Source organism: Aedes albopictus, chromosome 2 (assembly GCF_035046485.1).
Source record: "Aedes albopictus strain Foshan chromosome 2, AalbF5, whole genome shotgun sequence".
NCBI lineage: Eukaryota > Metazoa > Arthropoda > Insecta > Diptera > Culicidae > Aedes > Aedes albopictus.
Window position 1 is genome coordinate 193,953,634 of NC_085137.1, and position 22,941 is coordinate 193,976,574.

The 22,941-nt window shown below is 41.2% G+C and overlaps 1 protein-coding gene across 1 annotated transcript; it reads right to left on the minus strand.

Moving 5' to 3' along the window:
- Positions 1-9,772: 9,772 nt before the first annotated feature.
- On the minus strand, positions 9,773-22,842 carry LOC134286307 (uncharacterized). Its single transcript, XM_062847910.1, has 3 exons — positions 19,287-22,842; positions 10,192-10,371; positions 9,773-10,056 (listed from the first exon to the last, which is right to left on the minus strand). The coding sequence occupies exons 1-3, from the start codon at positions 22,840-22,842 to the stop codon at positions 9,773-9,775; spliced, it is 4,020 nt and encodes a 1,339-aa protein (XP_062703894.1).
- Between the last annotated feature and the right edge of the window lie 99 nt (positions 22,843-22,941).

The window sequence follows — 22,941 nt, forward strand, 5'->3', positions numbered from 1 at the left end:
CATAATAACATAATACCGCACATGTGGATCGCATAGTGAAGTGAAGCTCGAGAAGGGTTGAATGAGAGTGAGTGATTTGAGTAGAGTTTCCCCTCTTCTCTTTCCCTTGCCTCGTGGTGTGGCATTAGCATTGCATTGTTTTTACGGCTCCGTCCTTGTGCTTGCGGCGTGGCATCCTGTGTTGTGCGTCGTTTCCAGCCTACTGCCTCCCGTGCCGTGCGGCGCACCCAGAGTATCAACAATAATATCATCAACATCATCCGACGACGAAGAAGAAGTGAGTGCAGAAGTGCGCGGGTGAGAGTGAGCTCGACGACGAGGGCCGCTCAATCATAGTAGGTAATAGCAACAACAGTAACAACCAGTGAGCAGTATTTACTGATAAGAAAATAAATCGGCGTCGAAAGCCAGGGAAAGAGAGTGAATAATAACATCATCAACTACAATAACAACAACAACAAGAGCCATCAGCAGAGAAGGTAATCAGACGCAGAAGAAGAAAAAGTTAGCACGAGGAAAACAATAACAAATAACACACCCTAAAATTGAATAATCGCAGGGCAAAAAGAAAACTAGTGGCAAAGTGCAACCGTAGAAAAAAAAAGTTTTGCGAATTTTTATTCGAAAACAAAAATCCAACTAAACCGTGAAAAAAATATTGTGATGATTTTCTACTTTATTCCGCCAGAGCGTGTCGAAGCGGGAAATATTAGCAATCGTAGTAGCAGCCTCAGCATTAGCAGTGCATCATCAGCGCAGATGTTTTTCGCCAATTTTTCCGAGGTGGCAAACGTTAGAAAGTGAAAAACAACGGATGTAATCTCTCCGGATCAAGAAGCAAGCGTCTTGAGACCGAAGAAAGGAAAAAAATAGTTAAAATTTAAGTGATATAGAAGGTTGTGCTTCGGTGGAATAACAAGTAGGCTCTGTGAGAAAAAAAGGCCACCAGTCAGTGAGAGTGTTCGTAGTAAACGAGTGTGACAAGTGAGGAAGAATTTCTACTATTTGGGCGTGTGTTCTGCTGCTAGGTGGATTCATTCGACGACAACGACAACAACATGTCGGCAGTGGACGTTTGGTGTAAAACAACGGACGACAACATGCAGGACGTCGTGGAGGATGATGTAGTCAGGTGAGTGTAACTCCAGCTGAGCTAAAACTTTACAAAGATACAAACGTTGGGAAAAGATGAAGAGATTTTGTGCCTTTTTGAGAACGATTTCGAACGGGAAATGTTGCAACGCAGCTGTTATTGATGATTTGTGTGGAATATGGAATTTTGGAAGATTAATTTGGACTATTAAAGAACAATACGCTTCAGCTTGGAGCTTGCAAGATACAAATAACACAAACACATTTTGAAAGCCAAACAGCCAGTGCAGAATATTTAAACAAATCAACGAGGGATTGATTGTTAATGTGTATTGTAGTGATAACAAGCTGAAGGATCTCCAAGAGAATACTTGTTTGATACTGTCTAACTTTCTTCTAACTCCTTCCTGAATAATGTTTTAAGATTGTTCCCTCTGGAGACTTTTGAAAAAGAATCCTAGGTATTCCTTACGATTTTTTCTCCAAATTTCTCTCGAAATTTATTCTAGGTTCCTTCTGGAACTGCATTTGGGAATTTACTCGAGTTTATTCAAAAATTTCCTTCCAGAAATCCTCTGATTTCTCCCAAAGATAAACGAAAAGTAATCCCAAGTGAACTCCATAGGAAATCTGGATTAAGTCCTGCAAACTGGTAGAAATCGTAAGAGATATTCTGGAACTTTTGGAGAAATCCTTGAAAAACCTATTTTAAAAAAAATCCGGGTGAAACTTCTGGAAAAATCCCGAGAGATTCTCTGGGCGAAACATCCCGGGAGAAGCTTGGGAGAAATCCTGAGATTTTGCTTAGAAATATGCACAAATTCTGCCAAAAATAAACTCGTTCAATTTCTTTTCAACTTTTGTCGATTCTTGCTGAATTCCTCTGAAGTATTTAGAACCAAAAAATCAAAAGTCTTCAAATTTTCCTGAAAATTTCAGGTCTTTTCATAAGGACAAGTCAGGACAAGTGAGAAAGTTACCAATGAAAAAAATTTGCTCTTCAAAGTTTGCAAAGTAATCTATGTTGCTTCCAAAATCAAGATAATGTCTCCTTCGCCCATTCATCCGAAACGGTGTGTGCCCTAATTAGATTTCTCAGAAGTACACTGTCTCTAGTGTTGTTGTTGTGTATACACGCCACAAACATATCTGTGTCCGCACCACAGACAAACAGACGTCTCACTCTACTCACTTCCCATCGTTTCCTTTTTTAACGGATAATTCAAATAATCCGTAGTTCGCAAATCGCTCGCACATGGCGCTCACATCGTTTTTGCTCTTGTTTGACGTTTGCTCACTACCGCCATCTACTCAGAAGGTTTGCGTACCACAGCGTAATTAGCATTGGGCGATTATGTTTGCGTGACGACGATTTTTATCGCATTTTGTTCCAAGTGATACGTCTGTTTGTCTGTGTCCGCACTATTTCGGCACGATACCTACCTACCTACCTAGGAAAGGAACATATGCAAAAGAGGAAACGATTAGCTTCAACCAAGTGAAACGTGATCAAAATTAGCAAATCGTCTCACTGGCGTACCTACCATCATCAAAGAAGAGGGACCACCAACCAAATGCAATGTGTGCTAACTGCCTCTCCACGTTTCGTCGAATGGGTGATCCTCTCTTCGATTTGGATGCGGCGGAGGCCGGCGCGGCGGTGATCCAAAACCGCGTGTTTCTTGTGGTGGGTCGCAAGCAATTCGGTTGATTTTTTTGCACATGGGTTTCTTTGATTTTTCTTCTGCTTTTGCAGCAGCTTTTCACACATACTTGCAGAAAAAGGATCACACCTTTCTTTTAGGTACGAGGTGGTTTCTTTATGGCCTACTAGCTCGTAGGGATAGGAAGTTGTATGCTGCGGGCCTGATCCTGTCTTCCGATAGGAGTCCTGGTTCGAGTGAGAAAAGTTTGCAAAATATGAGACTGATGACGACGAATGAATGATTCAACAAGCGTAGCGGTGCAAAACGGGACAATGATAGTGCTTTGGTGGATTGTTTCTGGAAACAGAAGTTGGAACAGGAGTGCTGATTGTTTGATGAGTACACATTTAGCTGTTGGAGCTGTGATAAAGTAGAGAAGGGTTTCTCTGCTCAAAGTCTACGCTCCACACAAATTTTCTTTTTTTTTTATGGACAATAGTCTTCGAGGGTGAGATAAACAAAATTTGGTCTACGTGGTTTATGAACGGCTCCATGCTGGGTTTGTTACAGGAATTCATGCTCAGATTTATGTGGTAGCAGTGGCGTCTCGTAATCTCACTTTTTACCTGTTCTACGATCTAGAAATTAATATTTCCGGTGATTTTTTGATCAAAAACATAACGGAAATCATTTTACATCATCCTACATCCATTACAAGCTCAGTAGTTCAAAAAATTTCTAAATGTTTACTCGTAAAACAGGCAGATTTAAGGTTAGGGAATCGCCACTGTGTGGTAGATTTCCTGCTGGGATTGCTTCAGGAGTTGCTGCCGGGATTCTTCCTGAGATTTCTCCTTTCAGAAAGCGGGATCCCTGCAGAAAATTTTGCTGCGACTTATCCATGCATTTTTATAAGCATTCACATATATCCCTAAGATTTTTTGCAGGCCTGTGGTGCCTCTACGAGTTTTTCTTGGGGTTCCTTTAGAAGCTCCTGCTGGGATTTCTTCAGATTTTTTTTGCTGCTATTCCTGCAGGGCTTTTCCCAAAAATTTCTACAGGGACTCCACTAGGGATCCGAATTTCTTCGATAATTCCTACTAGCCTGCCTCCGTTTATTCGTCCAAGAGTTTGTCTAGGGATTTTCCTGTTCAGATTTCTTCAAAAGTTCTACCGGGGATTTATCCAGAGATTACATCGGAGATACCTCTAGGGATTTCTTGTACAAAATTTCCATGGCTGTCTTCAGTCATTTCTCCAGAACTTAATAAAACATCATATATCTCAGGGAATTTCTCCAGGATTGCTCTACATCTTTCCTATAGGGCTTCTTCTATGGATTTCTCGGGGGTTCTTCGTGGGTTTCCTTCAGCACTTCTTACAGGAGTATCTCTTGTTAATGCCTAACAGAATCCTCTTTTGATTTCTTTTGGAATTCCTGCAAAAGCTATTTCTAATTTCTACTGGGATTCCTCCAGAAATGGTTCCATTTATTTCTCCAAATTATTTTTCAGCAATTCTAACAGGGATGTTTTCGAGATTTCAATAGGAATGCCACCAATGATTCTTCAAGGAGTTATTCCAGGAATTTTTCAAGGAATTCTTCTACGGATGGTTTTAAGGATTTATTCGGAGATCGCAATAGGGATTCCTTCAGAAACTACTCAAGCAATTTATCCAGGTGCTCCTCCAGACGGTTCAACAGAAATTACTAACGGGATACCTAGAGGAATTCTTGTAATGTTTCGTCCTGTAATTCCTCCGCTAATGTTTTTGTGAATTCTCCAAGGGATTCCTCCAGAAATTTCAACTGAAATTTCATAAAGAACTTTTCCAGTGATTGGAATTGGGATTTTTTTTAGGTTTTTAGGTGCGCCACGATGGCACAATGCACGTTCGGCGTGCCTGTATGGGTCATATTGACCAACATCCTACGAGGGTTAAACAATATTTTTCCCTATTTTTTTTGTCTGGTTTGCACCTATTATGGAGGTAGTGTTATTTTTTTGGGTTCCATATAATATAAAAGACACGGACAACGTCTTCAGCTTTCGGCTGTACAGACTGTTTTAAACTTAACATTAGACAACGGACAACGGAGCATGCACCAGTGGAAACGGGGAAGAAACTATTCTCACGAAAGGTTCAACGCCCGAAGCGGGAATCGAACCCTCACCCCATAGCATGGTGCGATTATAAGCTTGGTGACCCTAACCGCACGGCTACGAGGCTCCACCATATGTTTCTTAAGAGTTTCCAAATGTCATTTGAATTTAGAAATTTCAGTTGGAAATTCAAATTATATGAAATTCAGGATCGTGAGTTTCGTGGAACAGTTTCTCTTTCAATTCTTCAGCTTCAACTTCGAGTTTATAAAATTTTGGCTGAATCTTTAGAAGAAATTCCTCAATAAACGTCCACTAAGTTTCCTTAAAACTAATATTCTAGTAAAAGTAATATATAACTTTAAATAATAACTCATATTAACTATAATTTCTAGAGCTTAATCTCTAAAAAATCTGTGGAGAAATCTTTGAAGGAATTTTAGAGAGAATTCCTGGAGAAATTTCGCGAGAAATTATGGGACGTAACCCTCAAGGAATTTCTGAAGCATTCCCGTAAGTAGTTTCTGCAAAAACCTTTACAGGAGTTCCGGATAAATCCCTTAACCTTCCTAATCCATCACGTTTGGAACAACTCGTTGACGTAGTGCACGGTTTGAGCTGAAAATGACCCTAATGCACAAGGAGGGTTAAGCTATTTCTGAAAGAATCCTCATTGCAATCTCCGAAGAAATCCCTAGAGGCGTCCCTGGAAAAAATCCTGGAGCAATTCCTAAAAAAACATCATTGAAGGAATTCCTATTGTAATCTTTGAAGATATCTCTGTTAGGATATCAGATGAAATTCCTTGAAAAACCCATGAAGGAATTCCTGAATAAAGTGCTAGGGAAATATCTGCAGCAGTTCCAGGAGGGATCACAGCAGAAACGGGTTGATAAATTGCTGCATGATTTCCAGGAGGATTTCCACCAAGAATTTCTAAAGGAATTGCAGAAGCTAATTCAAGAGATTTTCGTATAGGAATATCAAGAGATAACTCCGGAATAATCCCAAGAGGAACTTCCGGGAAAGCCCTAGACCTAGAGAATGCCCAATAGGGAAATCTAATAGAGAAATCCTAGTGAAATCTCTAGAGGAATTCCTATATGAGTGATTCCTGGAGAAACAACTGAAGACATTTTTAGAGGAACATTTTAAGCAATTCCTAGAAGGATCCCCGAAGCTATTCCAAGAGGAATTCCTGAAAAAGTTCTAGGAAAATCCCTAGATTTATTCATCGATGAATGCACGGAGTAATTCTAAGAGGAGTTATTGCAGAAACATCTATAAAAATATCTGTATACATCACTAGAGTAATTGCTGTAGAAATAACTGGATAAAGTCCTGCAGGAGTCCATGAAGGAAATCCTGGGGGTATTACAGGAGGTATTGCATGAACAATTTTTAGGGAAATATGTTTCGTAGAAATATTTCAACATAGTTGTATCCAATTTCTAAAAATTACGAGAACTTTCTGTATATTTTTTGACTTTCCAGAAATAATAAGAAGAACCTTCTGGAACGTTTTGGAACATCAATATTCTAAAAATTTAAAGAACTTTCTGGAAATTGTTGAAAGTTCCAGATAAAAGAAAAAAAAACGACATTCCTGAATGTTCTATTGTATTGAACTTCTTAAAGTTTCGAGAATCTTCTTCAAGTTTCTTGACGCTTCAAAAAGAAGGGAAGAACCTTCTGTAGCATTATGGAACATCTTCTTTTTCTTGGCGTAACATCTCAACTGGTACAAAGCCTGCTTCTCAGCTTTGAGCTTCTGTCACATATGAGCTCTTCCACAGTTATTAACTGAGAACTCCCTCTTCCAATGACCACTTCTAAGTTGCTAAACTTTTTGGAAAAGAACCTTGTAGAATGTTCTCAACATCAAACTTTATACAACTTAGAAAACTTTATGGAATTTAGGGAACAAGCAAAAAAAAAACAAAAAAGAGCCTTCTCGAATGTTCTGGAGCATAAAAATCTATAAAATTTCCGGCAACCTCCTGGAAGTTACTGAATGTTCCAAAAGTAAAACAATCATCTAAGATATTCTGGATTATCATACTTTCTCAAATACGGAAAACTTTCTGTAAGCTACTAAAAGTAGAAGAATCATATGGAATGTTCTGTAACACTTTTTTTTTAATTTCGAGAACTTTCTGAAGATTACTGAATGTTTTAAAAAGAAGTATTATAATCTAGATCATAAAAATTCTTAAGATTCTAAGAACTTTCAAGAAGTTACTGGACGTCCCAAAAACAAGACTAAGAACAAGACTGTAAACTTTTTAAGTTAACGAAAAATGTGTTTAAATTTACGGAAGTTTGTGAACGTTCCAGGAAAAAAAGAAAAATAACCTTCAAAAATGTTGTGGAACAACCCAATTCAAAAATTTTTGAGATATTTCTAGAAGGTACTGAACGTTCCAAAAATACAGAAAAATCCTCTAGAATATACTGAAATATCGAACTGTTTTAAATACCTGGAACTTCCTAGAAGCTGCTGAACGTTACAAAAAGAATAAAATAACGAACCTTCTGGCTGGAATTTTCTGGAACATAATGTTCGGGGAGTTGGTGAGCGTTCATGAAAAAACATAAAATGGACCTTCCAAAAAGTTCTAGAACATCAACATTCATTAAAGTTTGAGGACTTTCTGGAGATTAGTAAACATTCAAGAGAGAGAAAGTATTGGGATGTCAGCATTTACACAATGAAGAGAAGGCTAATCCCAAGCATCATCTGTTGGTTCTTTGTGTAAATGCAGATGTCCTTGCAATAACAGAGGAGCAACCGCGGGCGGTCAATCATGCTCATGCTCTGCTCATGCTCATGCTCATTCTCATTAGTAAACGTTCAAGAGAGAGATTCTGGAATGTTCTCGAGAACTTTACAGAAATAGCTGAACATTCTAGAAATCTCTGGAACTCTCCTTTCTACTATATAAAAGCGTACGACCAATAGATTCGGCAGTATTTTATGAACCAACAGACGTTTATTTGAAAAAGTGTTGCAGTGAAGTAGTGTAACTGGAATTTTAAAAACAATCTTTTTCCACATCGGGTCAGCTAGTTTATGCATAAAGTTCATCTGAAGAAATCATACAGGAATAGGCTAAACTGATAAAACAACTAAAATTAAATGACAGCATAAATTCCTGCTGGGATATCTCAAGCAATTACCTCTGAGATTCCTCCAGGAATGGCTCTGAACATTTCTTTTGGAATTCTCCCAGCAATTTCTCCTATAAATCCTTCAGGAGTTTTTCCAGACATTCTTGTTGGAATTCCTCTAGGGGCTTCTCCTGGTACTTCTCCACGGATTTCTTCAGAGATTCCTCCTGGGTTCGTTCAGGGATTCCCGCTGTGGTTCCTCTAGGAATTCCTGTTGAAATCCTTCAAACAATTCCTGGTAGGATTTCTCCAGTATTCCAACAAAAATTTTATCCAAGGGTTTCCCCAGGAGCTTTTCATAGATTTCTCCCCGGATTTCCTCTTGGCATTCCTCTAGGAATCCTGTTGAGTTAGCTACAGGAAATTCTGTTAATATAACTGCACAAATTCCTTCTGGATTTCCTGAAGCAGTTTCCGCTGCGATTACAGCAGCAATTTCTCCTGAGATTCCTCCAAAAAATCCTCTAGGGATTCCTGCAGGCATTTCTCCGAGGCGTCTTTTCCTTGAGGAATTTCCCATGAAATTCCTCCGGAAATTTCTGCTGGGATTGCTCCATAGATGTGAGCTGGAATCTCTACAGCAAATTCTACTGGGCTGGGCTTCTCAAACAATATTCCTGCTAGGATTGTTCCATAAATCCATCCTGAGATTTCTCAAGCAACTACTGATGGACTGATGGGATTCTTCAAGGAATTTCTCTAGGAATTCCGTTAGAGATTCCCTTAAGAACTCCGCTAGGGATTCCTCTAGAACTTTCTGTACGGATTTTTCAAGGAATTTCTCTAGACATGTCTCCAGATATCAAGTCTTCAGTATTTTGTCAAATCGCTCATACACAATCACCATGACATGGGTCTCTTCACGTTGCTCGATTTCGGGCAATAAAAAAGTGGTTGGCTAAAATGGTCGCTAAGAAGATGATAGGCTTATCAAGAAATTGAATAAGTGGATACAATTTCTAGTAAAAAAGAACCTGTTCCAGAGTTGGACGAAACCTTCTAACAATCTGTCAGTGTTTAATCAAGTTGAAAAGAAAATCTAATTCTTCTTCGAACGCACTCGTTGACGTAACATTTACTCTGTATTTGAGAATATTTCTTTGCTAAATGCAAATTATCGTTATCCAGACAGCTTTGTAATTAGGTTGTAATGTCATGGGAAATGATCCTTCATATCAGTGTTCTACAAAACTTTAGCTCTCAAACGTTCAATAACAAAAATATCAAAGATCTCATCACTTGGTTAAGTCATCGACCGATCCTACGTGGAAAAAGGAAGAATACAACTCTGATTTAGAAAAACCAAACCGCTGCAGTTATCCACCTTATCTTCCCTTTACTATTCCTGATTGTCTCTGCTGCTGCTACTGCTGCTGTTGCAGAAACTGTCTGTCCAACCCATCCCATAGCTTTCTACTATTACTCGCTGCACCACATTCTCATCCTTCCGGACGGGCGCTACACTACTCGCGTCTCCTGAACCTCTCCGCACGTACGATCCTTCTCTTCCTCCTCAACTCAACCTATATGTACCGAAACGAACATTGTGGAATTGCAACCCATCATCGTCATCACTGGCGTGTCCTGGTCACACCGCACCTTGTCGTGTCCTCATTCACACCATCCATCCATCCATCTATCCGCGGCACTGGCTGTGGCTGGCTGGCGCTGTTTTACGCAAAGTTCAGCACTTGAAATGTTCCAGCAGCTGTACCTCTACCTAGCTAGCCTGCTAGCTAGCAAAGGCTACGTAACAGCTCACCACACCAGTGTTCCCGTCTTACCATCCGTCATGTACGCGCTCGCTCCTGTTGGAATGGGGCCATGGCCTGACCAGACCGAGACCATATGCGCGCAGGCAGGAGTATGAGTGCATTTCACCGCACCACCATACCATCCGCTGCCGAACGTGTAGCTGTGTGTGTGTCGGTGTATCCTTTCCTCGGCCACGTCCTCGCCGTTCTTCGCCGTCGGATGGTTCGTTCGCTTGTTCTTCGGGTGGCCATCATCATCATCATTGCATTTTGGCTTTACCCCGTACCCTTGAATGGTAGGTACGTTGCGTATATCCTAGGTCCTCGGCAGCTGTGTGTGAGTAGTATGTAACGTCTCTCTTTCACTCGCTCCCACCAATGCGCCATCAAAGGGGATTTTTAAATCGGGAGTCGTGCTCTCACTTTCGTACCAGGGCCCGAGATCGTAGTAGGCATGAATGGTGGTCTGGCTTTTAGGATGATGGTTTGCTTTGCTCCGAGCTTCTCCACACCGCACGTCTGTGTCGTTGTGCCGTGTGGCTGTGTGTATGTGCGCGGGTTGCTGCGACTGGAAGAGAAACACATTTTCCAGGTTCAGCCAGCCTGGTAGATGAAACAGATTTTGACATTTTTATCGTTGATGGTTTTACTGATAAGCGAGCCAGAGTGCGGGATTTTGCAATGTTTATGCCGCACCTGGTGGGGCATGACTATAATTCTTGTCGAGTATCCATTCAAGGTTATGCGTTTCGGTATCTTCGAGAAATTTAGTATTGACACTGTTAACTTCATCCAGCCTTTATTCAGAGGATGAGTGTTCATGTGTTACTGTTACATAAGAGCTTACTTCCGTGTTATCCTTAAAATTTATCTTCCTCCTGGACCTAACTTGTAAAAGCAAGTTCGTGTTGGGACTTTACTTGCACAATCCAGTCGTCCATCCATCCCATTGGAAACAGGGCAGCCAGCAGCAGCGTCTCGTAACATCATCTTCCGCTTGTATCTACCACCACCACCATCACCATCACTGATCCTCCCACCTCCTGACACGACATTGTAATCAGATGTTTACAACCATATGTTGGGTGTTGTAATTGTTCCCCCTAGTCTCGTGTCAGTAGTCAGTCAGTCAGTCAGTCAGTAATTCCTCTCTCACTACGGTCGGTCCCTAAAAACGCGCAAACGACGCACCCACACAGCCGCACTCTCTTCTTGCTTTCCTCTGCTCTGTCCTAAACACAGCAGGCTGCGTAGTAGAAGCCGCGTTCACCGTGTGTAGATTACCATCATTTGTCGAATCGAAAGCACGGTTCTGGGCCGCCGGGTACCTGACGCTCGCTGTCAGGGGTGCCTGGTGTTTTTTTTTCGAATATGATTGACAATACTTTTTTAAGATACTCCGATGTAATTTCCGACAAAAATATAGCTGCCAGTGAATTCGACAGATAGCAGTTTTGCCTGAACTATTTATAATGAGAAAGGCTGGAGAAACTTACGAAAACTGCCAAAAATAATTCTCAAAGCTATATGTGGAACATTTTCAGCAAATTCAATAATATTTTATTAGTTATATTCTGGAAAAAATCTTATAAAATTCTATGTGGACTTTCCTGGTACTAGTTGTGACTTCATGGGAAATTCACGGAGGAAAAACTTAAAGAAATTATTGGATTAAGAAATAGAAGAAATTCAAGAAATTGTAGTGGTAACACTTTTGAAGTTTTTTTCTAATTAAATCTCTAGGAAATTCGCCGGAATATTGGGGGAATTCGCACATGGAGCTCTGTAATAATTTTAAGGGAATTTCTGCTGGAAATACACACTCAAGTAAGTTTTAGCAAAATGTCCAAAAAAATAAATATAAAACACCTTGTGAACCATTTATTAGTAATTCTGGTTCAATATTTTCTCAGTTATTTTGGAAAAGCTATAGCGGATCATGCTAAGCTAAGGGTACCGGGTTCGATTCGCTATCGGTTCAGAAACTTGCTTGCCTATAAAGTATCTTCATGCTTACCACATCATACACAAATGCAAAATGGAAGTGCTTAACAACACTAAGCTGAGAAATAGGGTTTGTCCTAGTTATGCCAAGAAAAAGAAGGGAAATATAGTGGAAAAGTAGTCAAATAAGAATCTTAAATGCAAACAAATAAAAGATTCTTTATAAATAAACAAAATAAAATTGTTGATGTGAACATTCTGTAACGTTTTAGGAAAACAATTTAAAGTTCATAGAAATCTTCAAAATTTCTTGATAAAACATTCGCAAAAAAATGCGCAATTTTAGGGAGAACTTTCAGATGAATTCAAAGAAAGATACTTTTAATTCCTTCTTGCATAACTTTTGAACTGTTTCGGAATAAAATTTGCAAAGATATTTTAGATAAAATTAAGGCCTCAATGAGTTGCTTTCGTAGTTTAAAAAAAAAATTGTTCCTACAAACGGTTAATCAAAAAATAGATTTTTTTCTGGAAGTTTCTGAAAAAATCTGGCAGAATACTTCCAAAGTTTCTTAAAACTCCTGGATGATTCAAACAAAAACAGAATTCGATTGTCAGATAGTATCCATCTAGCAAATCTTAACGGAATATCATTCGTAACTTGTTGGTACGTTTAAAAAAAATGGGCTTTCAAGAACTCCGACAAGAATTTTTGGAAAAATAATCTTGTTGGAAGTTTCGATCGAGATCCGGTATGAGTTCCGATTGGATTCTATCATAGCTTATTAGTCAGTTCTTTAATAATTTCCTGGTGCAGTTCTTAAAGAATAATCTGGTGGGAAGAAATACTTTTCTTGAAGGTTTCCAGTAGAGTTACTTTGATAAATTATGGCAGTATCTTATGCAAGGTGGCAAACTCTTTGAATTATTTCATGCAGAACTCATACAGAATCCTAGTTAAGTTCTTGGAGGAAGTTTGCTCAAAATCATGAATCCGCAAGAAATCTCACATGATTTTGAGCAAACTTCCTCCAACAACTTAACTGTCCTTATTCGCATAAGAGTCCCATGTTTGCTGGGTTTCCTATTCACATGAGACTGTTGTACGTATGGGGGTAGTTAACTAAGATTATGTATGAATTCTCCATGAAATAATCCAAAGAGTTTGCCAATAATTTCCGTAAAATTTGCTGAAAAAAATGTGATTGGGTTTAAGTGTCCGTGTGGATTTTGTGTCAAAATGGTTGACAAAAGGTCTAGAGAAATTCTTGTTATTTCTGATTTTCTAATTTTCAAGAAGCTCCTGGGACTTGTCCTTGGACTTGTCCCTAAAAAGTAGTATTTATGGTCATTTTATCTAAGGAGACCGTTCCTACTGTTCAGAAGTGTTTGGAAGTCTTCCTTTCTTTAAAAATTTTTTGTTGGAAATGTCTAAGATATACCTGCAAATAACATGACAGAATCTTGATATTTTCATTATTTTAAAATGTCTTCCATGTAATGAAGTGTTTGAAAGAACATAGAGTTTTTGCGGAAGTTGTTAAATAAAATCTGGCCCAGTTCCTGGTAAAATGTCTACATCCATTGGAGAAATACCCAAGCCATAGTCTTTGAAAATAACATAAACATGGGTTGATTTTCTGCTTTACAAATGCTTATCTCACCCCAAGAAACTCATGGAAAACTCAAGCAACTTCATCCTGCCTAGTAAGCCAAAGTTTTTGTCAACTTACTAGTGAAACGTTTGTGGTATCTTGTAGACATTTTAGACACTTTCGCTATGATATTCCAGAAGGACATGATACAAGGGATTTCTTTGAAAACTCCCATCATTTCTAGGAACTCCTGGTAAAAGTTTTGAAAAATATTTTACTGATATTTCTAGACGAACCTTTGGCGGACAATTATTTTTGACTCATATTTAAACAGAACTCTTAAAAAATACGTTAAAGTTTCGGCAGTACTCCACACTGGAATTTCTAGAAAAACGCTCAAAAGAAATCCTAAATAACTTTGCTGAGATTTTATAAATGAATTCCGTAATAACTTGATGAGGAATTATTGGTTTAAACTCCTTTAAACAAGTTTGACGCTAAAGCGCGTACCTATATCTGGATTGCTTTAATTTTCTCTCTAAAATCTCGTAGAAAATTATTAGTTGGAACTTCCAAAGAAAAATAAAAATAGGAAGTTTCTGGTAAGGCTCCTAAGAAAATATGATAAAAATATAGTGGAACTTTTTTGTAAATTTAAGATAAGTTCCTGATTGAGAAGTTTTAAGCGAAATTTATGGAAGAGCTACTAACGTAAATCTTGTGGGAGTGTTTGCCGGAACGGCTATTGGTTAATATTGATTAAATAGGATCTCAAGACAGTCCTGTTGATAATAGCCTGCATAGTTCTTGAAAATCTTTTAGAAATTTATGAGAATTTCTGACTGAATCCCCGGCGAAATCTATCATTTCAAGAAAAGCTCTCTACATACAAAATCTATTCTATGGAGTTTCAAACATAACTAAAAATGAAATTATGACAGTAGAGGTGTTTTTTTTTACGATGACTTGTTTTTCGCATTTCTGTCTAAAAATAGTTTTGTATTGCCTAATGAGCAGTTAAGGTAACAAAAGATATTTCTATAAGTGTTGCTGGAAATCTGTTTGAAATTATTTCTGGAAGATTTTGCAAGAGTTTCTACATGAATCTATAGTGCAGAAACCCTAAAAGTTTTCTGAAGTAGGTCTTGGCAAACTGTTGGTGGTTATCTTTAAAAATATCCTTAACAAGTAGAATTTCTTATAAATTTTTTGATCCAACTTTGACAAAATCCTCTGAAAGTATTTTTTTTTAAATTTAGTGAACAACTTTTCACGAAACATGTACTGGATTTGTCGAATGAAAGCTTAGGGTATCCTCTTAAGTTTGATGCTAAGAGCGTAATGGTTTATCAGAAGTTCCTACATCAAATGTGGGTGAAAACTATTCAAAAATGGATATTCCTTGATAATTAGTTCAAGAATATAAAAAAAAATGAAACATTCCCCTGTTAGAACCAAATCAAAGAGGAGACTTTTAGCTATGATTGAGTGTTTTGCTGGTTTTTGTTTAGCTATTTTGTTTTCGTCACAGACAATTATTGTGCTTAGTACGATTCCTGGCACAACAACTGAATGATTGGAGGAGTTTTTATTTCAATCTCGAAGGAAACTTCTAAATAAATTAAAAGAATAAGCAGACAACTATTTAAGGAATCTTCGAAGGCATTGTTCGAGACATTCTTAGAGTTTCGCTAGAATTCCTCCAGCAGATCTGTTAGGAGCTCTTCCCTGGTTTTACCTAATCTTTTTATTTTTATTTTTTAATTTGTGCAGAAATCGTAAATTTTCATAATATTCGAAATATTGATGAAAATTTCGTCAGATTTCTAAAAAAAACTGATAGAATTCGAGGATTTAAAGAATTTTTTAGAGGACATTTCTTAGCATGAATATTTAAAAATCTTCTTTTATTCTTTGTGATATAATTTCACCGAAAGATTTTTTTCAACATTTTATAAGATATTTTACCGAAATCTTTAAAAAAAATATATGCATAATACAGAGAATTCCTAGGAATTCTTGAAGAGGGATTTCTCTAAGGAACTGAACGTAGTTATTTCCGGAAATAACAAAAAACAACAAAAGTTCTCTTAAAAATTTTCCCGGGGGCGTAACTCGTTTGCCTAGCCGAAGTCTCCCAAATAAAAGAAAAAAAAACGGTAAAATGAGTTTTTTAATCTTTTTTCGTTTTTTTTAATGCTTCGGCTTGGGAAAAAAGTTTTCTTGATTTTGCCCAATCTTTTATCAAAAATGGAGTTTGATAGTTAATGCATTAATAGTTTTCCTCATAGGTATATTCTTTACGTAGTACAATTTAGAGATGAACAAGTTATTCATAGCTCAAGGTTGAACTTATTGGCATGCATGTTTGAAATGCGTTCAAAATTTTAAGTGCCTTTAAAATCCGGAGAAATTCGCGAAAAGGTCGTAACTGACAAAATGTACACAATTTAGGTGATTATAAGATTGAAAAGATGCTAGATTTTCCTACTAAATACTCACGAACTTTCCTTGAAATCACTTTTCTAACTATTGAAAATCACGGGTTGAGTGGAAGGCGTAATCCCATTCTGTGTCGCACGAAACAAAACAAGAATTACGCCTTCCACTCCTGGTGTTTTTGTTTACGAAAGTAGAAGGCGAAACTGAAATCACAACGTAAACACGGCGATAGTGAAAGACGAAACTGAAATCAAAACATAAACACGGCGAAAGCAAACGGCGAAATCCTGTCAAAATCATAAACAAGGCGAATAGTAAAAGGCGATTATGAAATTGATACCGATTCAAGGCTTATAGTATTGGGCGTATTTAGCATTATCGGGCATCAATTCTGGCGTAATAAAATAAATGCAATTTTTAGAGCAAAAATTAACAAATTTGTACTGTTTTATTAGAAAATCAAGAAAATGTGTCAGAATTGTGTCATTTAATCTTGTTCATGTTGAATTATTCTGAATTATTCCTTAATAGGAATTGAAATTGTATCAGCAAAATTCGGTTGTTGTTTTCGCAATGTTATTGCTTTGTCAGTTACGCCCTATTCGCGAATTACTCCGGAAATGTCTTAAATCACAAAGAAAGCAAGTTATTACATCTGGCAACGCTAGCTCCCATAAACAAAGAAGCCATCTCGTCAATTCAGAGTAAGAGATATTTATTTTTTCGGAAAACAAGCCGTAGATGTTAAAGCACTGGGATGATGCTTGGAAACCCTAAATACGACGTTGCGTTGTTCGTAGAACAATTGAATAGTTCCGAAATTCTAACTAAGAGTGCTAGATACGCGACGATTAGCTTATCTTCAAATCCTCCAGTTTCTCAACTTCCGCAAAGCTGGCACCCCTTCCAGTAAGAGTTTCTCTTTTCAATCCGGCTATAAAAATATTATCAAATTCGACTCGACCGACCAAACCAACCAACCAACCGATCTCCCGCGTTAATTCCATTCCAGTAGGAACAGCTGGATTTTGTTTTCGTCGTATGAACCCCGAACCCTACGGCCTACCTACACAACACCGTAGGTAGGTAGGTTGGTACTACAGCACAGCAGCGTGCAAAGCGTTCTTCATTCTCCTCATTTTCGCTTTCGCTGTACACACTCGCACACTTCATCGTTCTTGGTTTGGTTCTCGCTTTCCTTCGTCCGCGTTTATCCACCACCACCTTCGTCATTCGTCGTCAACAACATTGACATTGTGATGATTTGAACCTGGTGGTGGTGGCAGGGGCAGGGCAGCGACGCGCAGGGCCTCTAACCAGAATGTTTTTGTATGTTTAGTTTTCATTTTGTTTTTTGGCCTTGTGTGAAGGCAAGGTTCGGCGTGGCATTAAATGCCCCGTTTCGTTGGCGATCCTATTGGACTATCCCGGAATCGATGACTACCTGACCGCGTAGCTAGCTATATAGGGGAGGAACGGTCTAAAACTAAAATCAGCTGTTCCGCACTGCGCGCAACAAAGTCACTTGATGGCTTCAGCATCAGCCAGCCAGCTCTGACTGTCGTCCGTCAGCTGTGTGTTGTGTTCGTTTGGTTCGGTTGATGCGTAATTCAGCTAGACCGACGAGAGAGATGTGTTCTGGGTTTACGTTTACACGACACGAATTCTACAATGACTGTAATCGTAAACGTACCTAGCAGAAGCCATGGAAGCGGATGTTTTGACGAGAGTGAATTTGTTTATGCCCCGAGGCGAAATTGCTTTTTCCGGGAATAAATCGTGCACTCGTTTTGGGTACGGAGTGTGTTATGGCTCTGTCGAAAGGTCAGCTGTTGTATTGGGCAAGAGTTTCAGTTATTGTTATGGATTGTTGAAATTGATCCCAATCGACTGGACATATGATTGAATCACTTCTGAACTCCGTCCGGGGATTCGACTAAATCCCTTCCGAGAATTCGACTGAATCCCGTCCACTTGACTGAATTTCCACTGAATTCTACTGAATGCTGTCTGGGGATTTGACTAAATTCCGCCCGGACTGATTATGTCCGGGGATTCGACTGATTCCCGTCCGGGGGCTTGGCTGAATTCCGTCCGAAGATTTGACTGAATCCCGTCCAACGATTCGACTGAATCCCGTCTGAAGATTCGACTGAATTCGTCCGGAGATTCGACTGATTCCTGTCTGGAGAATCGACTGAGTCTCGTGTAGGAATTCGACTGAATCCCTTCCTGAGATTCACCTGAATCCCGTCTGGGGATTCGACTAAAACCTGTTCAGGGTGTCGGAGAGCATCCGACCGCAGTAGTGTTCGACCTCCACACGACCTTGCCCAAGAACGTACCTTTTCCTTCCTTGCCAGTCCAAACCAGTCATCCAGCTTCGGTGAATCTTATACTGGTCCGTATCCTCAGGTCCAAGTCATCTGTAGACCTTCCTCCTCGCATGCAGTAATAACACCACCGTTTCACACAAAACACCTTCTTTATTCACAAAACAACATACTATTTATTTTACTACACTACGAACATTTATTGCTTAAAAACTAACATGAAAACAGCAAGGGTTAGCCCCTTGTATTGCTCGCGACGACGGACTGATATGCACTGACCGCTCTCGATCGCCGTGCTAGTTTTCTCCCGATGACCAGTGATGACCGTAGTGGTGGTAGATAGTCCGAGAGTCCGAGTTCACGAATCGGTTCACCACACACATTGCCACAGTAGCTCAGATTCCAACGGAGTTCCTAAACGCGGCGAGTATTACAACTGTTGGCTGCGTCCGTACAATAATTGGTGAGCTCGTAGACATCCTCACCCACCCTGAAGTTACCGGGAAACTTCTGAAATATAAAGAAAAACACTCCTCTCGATGCACTGGATGGAATCTACGCAATCAGACCTCATCTTCCTGGGCCCTCATCGGCAACAAACATAATTTTACTACCGGTCGTTTCAAACTACCAGTTGCTGTCCGCACTGTAACAACTCGAGTAACTCCATCTTCGCCAGGGTGCAGTTCTTGAATCCGGCCCATCTTCCATTGTGTAGGTGGTTGATTCGGTTCTACTACAACAACCAAACTTCCTACCTGAATGTCAACGGCTGGCTGCCAATGTTTTGATCGAGCCTGAAGCTGGGATAAATACTCGCGACGCCAACGTTTCCAGAAATCCTGTAGCTGCCTTTGAATTAACTGGAACTGCGTCAACCGATTGAGCTGGACATTACCAAGGTCAGGATCAGGGAGTGCTAATAGCGATCCTCCAATCAGAAAATGTGCCGGTGTTAACGGCTCCAAATCCAAAGGATCGTCTGATAGGGCAGTCAATGGTCTCGAGTTCAAGCACCCTTCTATCTGCGTCAACAAAGTGATGAAGTCTTCCTGGGACACAGGGTTTCCTCCGAGGACTCTTAGCAAGTGAAATTTCGCTGAGCGAACCGCTGCTTCCCATAAACCTCCAAAATGTGGGGCACTTGGAGGGTTGAAGTGCCAGTATATACCCTCGTTCGCGCATTGGCTTGAAATGATCTCACGATGTGCCTTGTTTTTCAGCAACTGGAATAGCTCCTGCATTTGGTTCCTCGCTCCCACAAAATTCGTCCCATTATCTGAGTAGACATCGGTGCAGCGCCCCCGGCGTGCAAAAAAACGTCGCAAAGCCTGTAGAAACCGCTCCGTAGACAGGTCTGACACCAATTCCATATGCACGGCCTTCGTGGCCATACACACGAAGATTGCGACATACGCCTTGGTCGGTTTTCGTCCTCGACCAGCTCGCAGATACACAGGACCAAAGTAATCTACGCCAGTTTTTGAGAACGGACGTGAAACTGTGACTCTGGCAGCCGGCAGTTCTCCCATCTGCTGCTGAATTACGGACGGTTTTGCACGGAAGCATCGTTGACACTGATGAACGACCTTTTTTGCCAAGTTTCTGCCTCCTAGTGGCCAGTACCGTTGCCGAACTGTACCTAGTAGTAATTGGGGCCCGGCGTGCAGGTACATTTGATGGAAATGGCGAAGAATCAACTCAGTTAAAGCGTGTCTCGCCGGTAAGACAATCGGATGTTTCGTTTGCGGCGGCTCTGCAGAATGAGTTAATCTACCACCGACCCGTAAGATGCCTCTTTCGTCCATTCGAGGATTGAACCATCGCAGAGGGGAATTTCGTGCCACAGGTGTGCCAACCGACAACTTGCTGATCTCCTCTGGGAACGACTCCTCCTGAACCTTCCGAATGATCACCTGCTCCGCAGCTTGTAGTTCAAAACTAGATAGAAATCCTGTCCGTTTCACATCCGCTGAGCACCGTAAGTTGTTCAGGAAGCGCAACCAGTATGCGGTCATCCGTATTAACCTCGTAAACGATGAAAACCTTGATAAAAGATCCGAAATGAACCCAATTTCTTTCGACGAAGCGCAAGCCATCACATTGTGTCGTTTCTCCAACTCTTCTTCTGGGGTGTTCTCCACGGGTTTGGGCCAATTTTCAGGAGTATCCAGCAGCCAGGTAGGCCCATACCACCACAAATCGTTCCCAATGATGTTGTTCGGCGAGATTCCACGCGAGATCAGATCAGCAGGGTTTGTAATTCCAGGAACGTGTCTCCATTGACCTGCTTCCGTCAAACCTTGAATTTTCGCAACTCTATTCGCGACGAAAGTTGTCCATGTTCCCGGTGGTGACCTTATCCAATGCAGTACGCATGTCGAATCCGTCCAAAATTGAACTCGGCCATCTGTTTTCAGCGATTCTGCTACCTTTTCCCAAAGTTGAGCTGCCAAAAGTGCGCCGCAGAGCTCCAACCGAGGTAGAGACTGCACCTTGAGGGGTGCCACCTTTGATTTCGAGGTCAAAAGGTGAACCGAAACCGCGCCATCGTCTCTTTGGCTCCGAACGTAGATTGTCGCACCGTAAGCGACTGTTGAGGCATCTGAGAAACAGTGATATTCTACGGATACTGAATCTGAACCGATGACGCATCGTGGAATCCGAATTTTGTTCAGCGAAGGAAGTTGCTGGTGGAATGTTCGCCATTCCTCACCCACCATTTCGGGTAGTGGGTCGTCCCATTGAAGATTCTGACCTTGTTCGTTCTTTAGACACCAAAGCCGCTGCATGAAGATCTTCGCAGAAGTGATGGTCGCTCCAAGCAGGCCTAGTGGGTCGAAAAGTCTCGCTATAAAACACAGCACCTGTCGTTTCGTGAGGATCTGATGCTCGGTGATTGGAGAAATTTCGAACTTGAAACGGAATTGATCTACGTTGGGAAGCCATGTTAAGCCCAATGCTTTCACCTCTGCATCCTGGTCCCAATCAATGCCGTCCGAATCAGGTAACGCCAGATTTTCCCTTGGAATGCCTTGTAGTACTTCCGGGCGGTTGGAAGCCCACTTTCGCAGTTTGAATCCACCGCTGATCATCATTGCGTCGACTTGCCTTCTCAATTCGATCGCCGATTCGACGTCGTCTGCTCCAGAGATAACGTCGTCCATATACACGTCCTCTTCGATGGTTGGTGCTGCTAGAGGAAACCTGTCCCGCTCATCGGACGCCAGCTGTTTCAAGGTCCGAGTAGCGAGATATGGGGCAGATTTGGTGCCGTACGTCACAGTTAGAAGTTCGTATGTGGATACCTTCCCATCTGGTGACGTCCACAAAACGCATTGTAGAGGAGTGTCTTCCAAATTCGTCCAGATCTGCCGAAACATTTTTTCCACATCAGCTACCACCATCACCTGACGAATCCGACTACGGAGAACGATCGACCTGAGATCCTGCTGAACGACTGGTCCAGCATACAGTGCATCATTGAGTGATACACCCGTAGACGTTTTACACGAAGCGTCGAAGACCACTCTCACCTTGGTCGTTGTGCTAGACTCCTTGATCACCGGGTGGTGGGGTAGAAAACAACGCTTGACTCTATTCTCCTCGCAGTCATTCACCATTCGCATGTGACCGAGCTCTAGATATTCAGTCATGAAGTCGCTGTACTGCTTCTGAAGCCGCTCATCCTTGGACAACCTTCGTTCTACCGCTCGCAGCCGTCTCAGAGCAATATCCTTCGATTCCCCGATTTCCGCCAAAACTTCGGGGTTTTTGGGGAGGGTGACCGTGTACCGTCCGTCCGATTCCCGCTTGACTGTCCGTTCGTAGTTCTCCTCGCAGTGCGCTTCCTCTGGAGAGAATTTGCTGACGGCTCCCACTTCCTCGCAGGACCAAAACCGTGCCATTAGTTCCTCCAGATCGTCCGAGACTGCCATATTGCAAGTGTACTTGGTACCCTGACTTGCTGTAGTGACGCCTGTCACTATCCACCCAAATACAGACTCGGTCAGCACAGGTAAACCTTTTCCAAGTTGGATTTCCCTTCCGGTTGGAAAGAAGCTGAAGAAAGCTTGGATCCCTAACACCAAGTCGACCTTTCTTGACCGGAAAAACTCCGGATCTGCTAATTCGATGTCTACCGGTATATTCCATCCATTTGCCTGAACTGTAGAGGTTGGTAGGCAAGCTGTGACCTTCGGTAGAACGAGAAATTCCATCGATCGAGCGTACGAAGAGTTTCGAGATTTGACGACCGCCTCGATCTTGCGAGATGCCTTAGTGCTTGATTGACCGATGCCCATAATCGAAATGACCGTCCTTTTAACCGCTACCTTCATCGTCTGGTAGAGATTCTCGGTGATGAAGTTGCATTCCGACCCTGAATCCAGTAGCGCTCGTGCTGGATAGCGAGAACCTTGGTCGTCTTCGATCACTACGACTGCTGTAGCTAGGAGAACCTGAGATGAGACGCACTGTGCCGCGTTGGAAGAAGTAGATTCAACCGCTGAGGCATTCGCTGCCTTCGAAATCGCACCTGTACCGTCCTGCTTAGCGCTATCTCCTAGATTCGCCTTCCCTGATGATCCTTGGCTACCGTTGGCGTCTCCTGCCTTGAAGCACAGCAAGGAGTGGTGTCGTGCCTTACAATACCGACAAGAGAACTTCGATGCACACTCTCGAGCAAGATGACCACGTTTGAGGCAATTGCGGCAGAGCGATTGAGCCCGCAGTAGGGACTCTCGACTGGACAACGACATCTTCAGAAAGGCTGGACAAATGTGGAGTCCATGAATCTCCGAACACGACGGACACTTAGCGTTGTTCGACTGTACGGCGTTGTTGCTGACCTTCGCTGA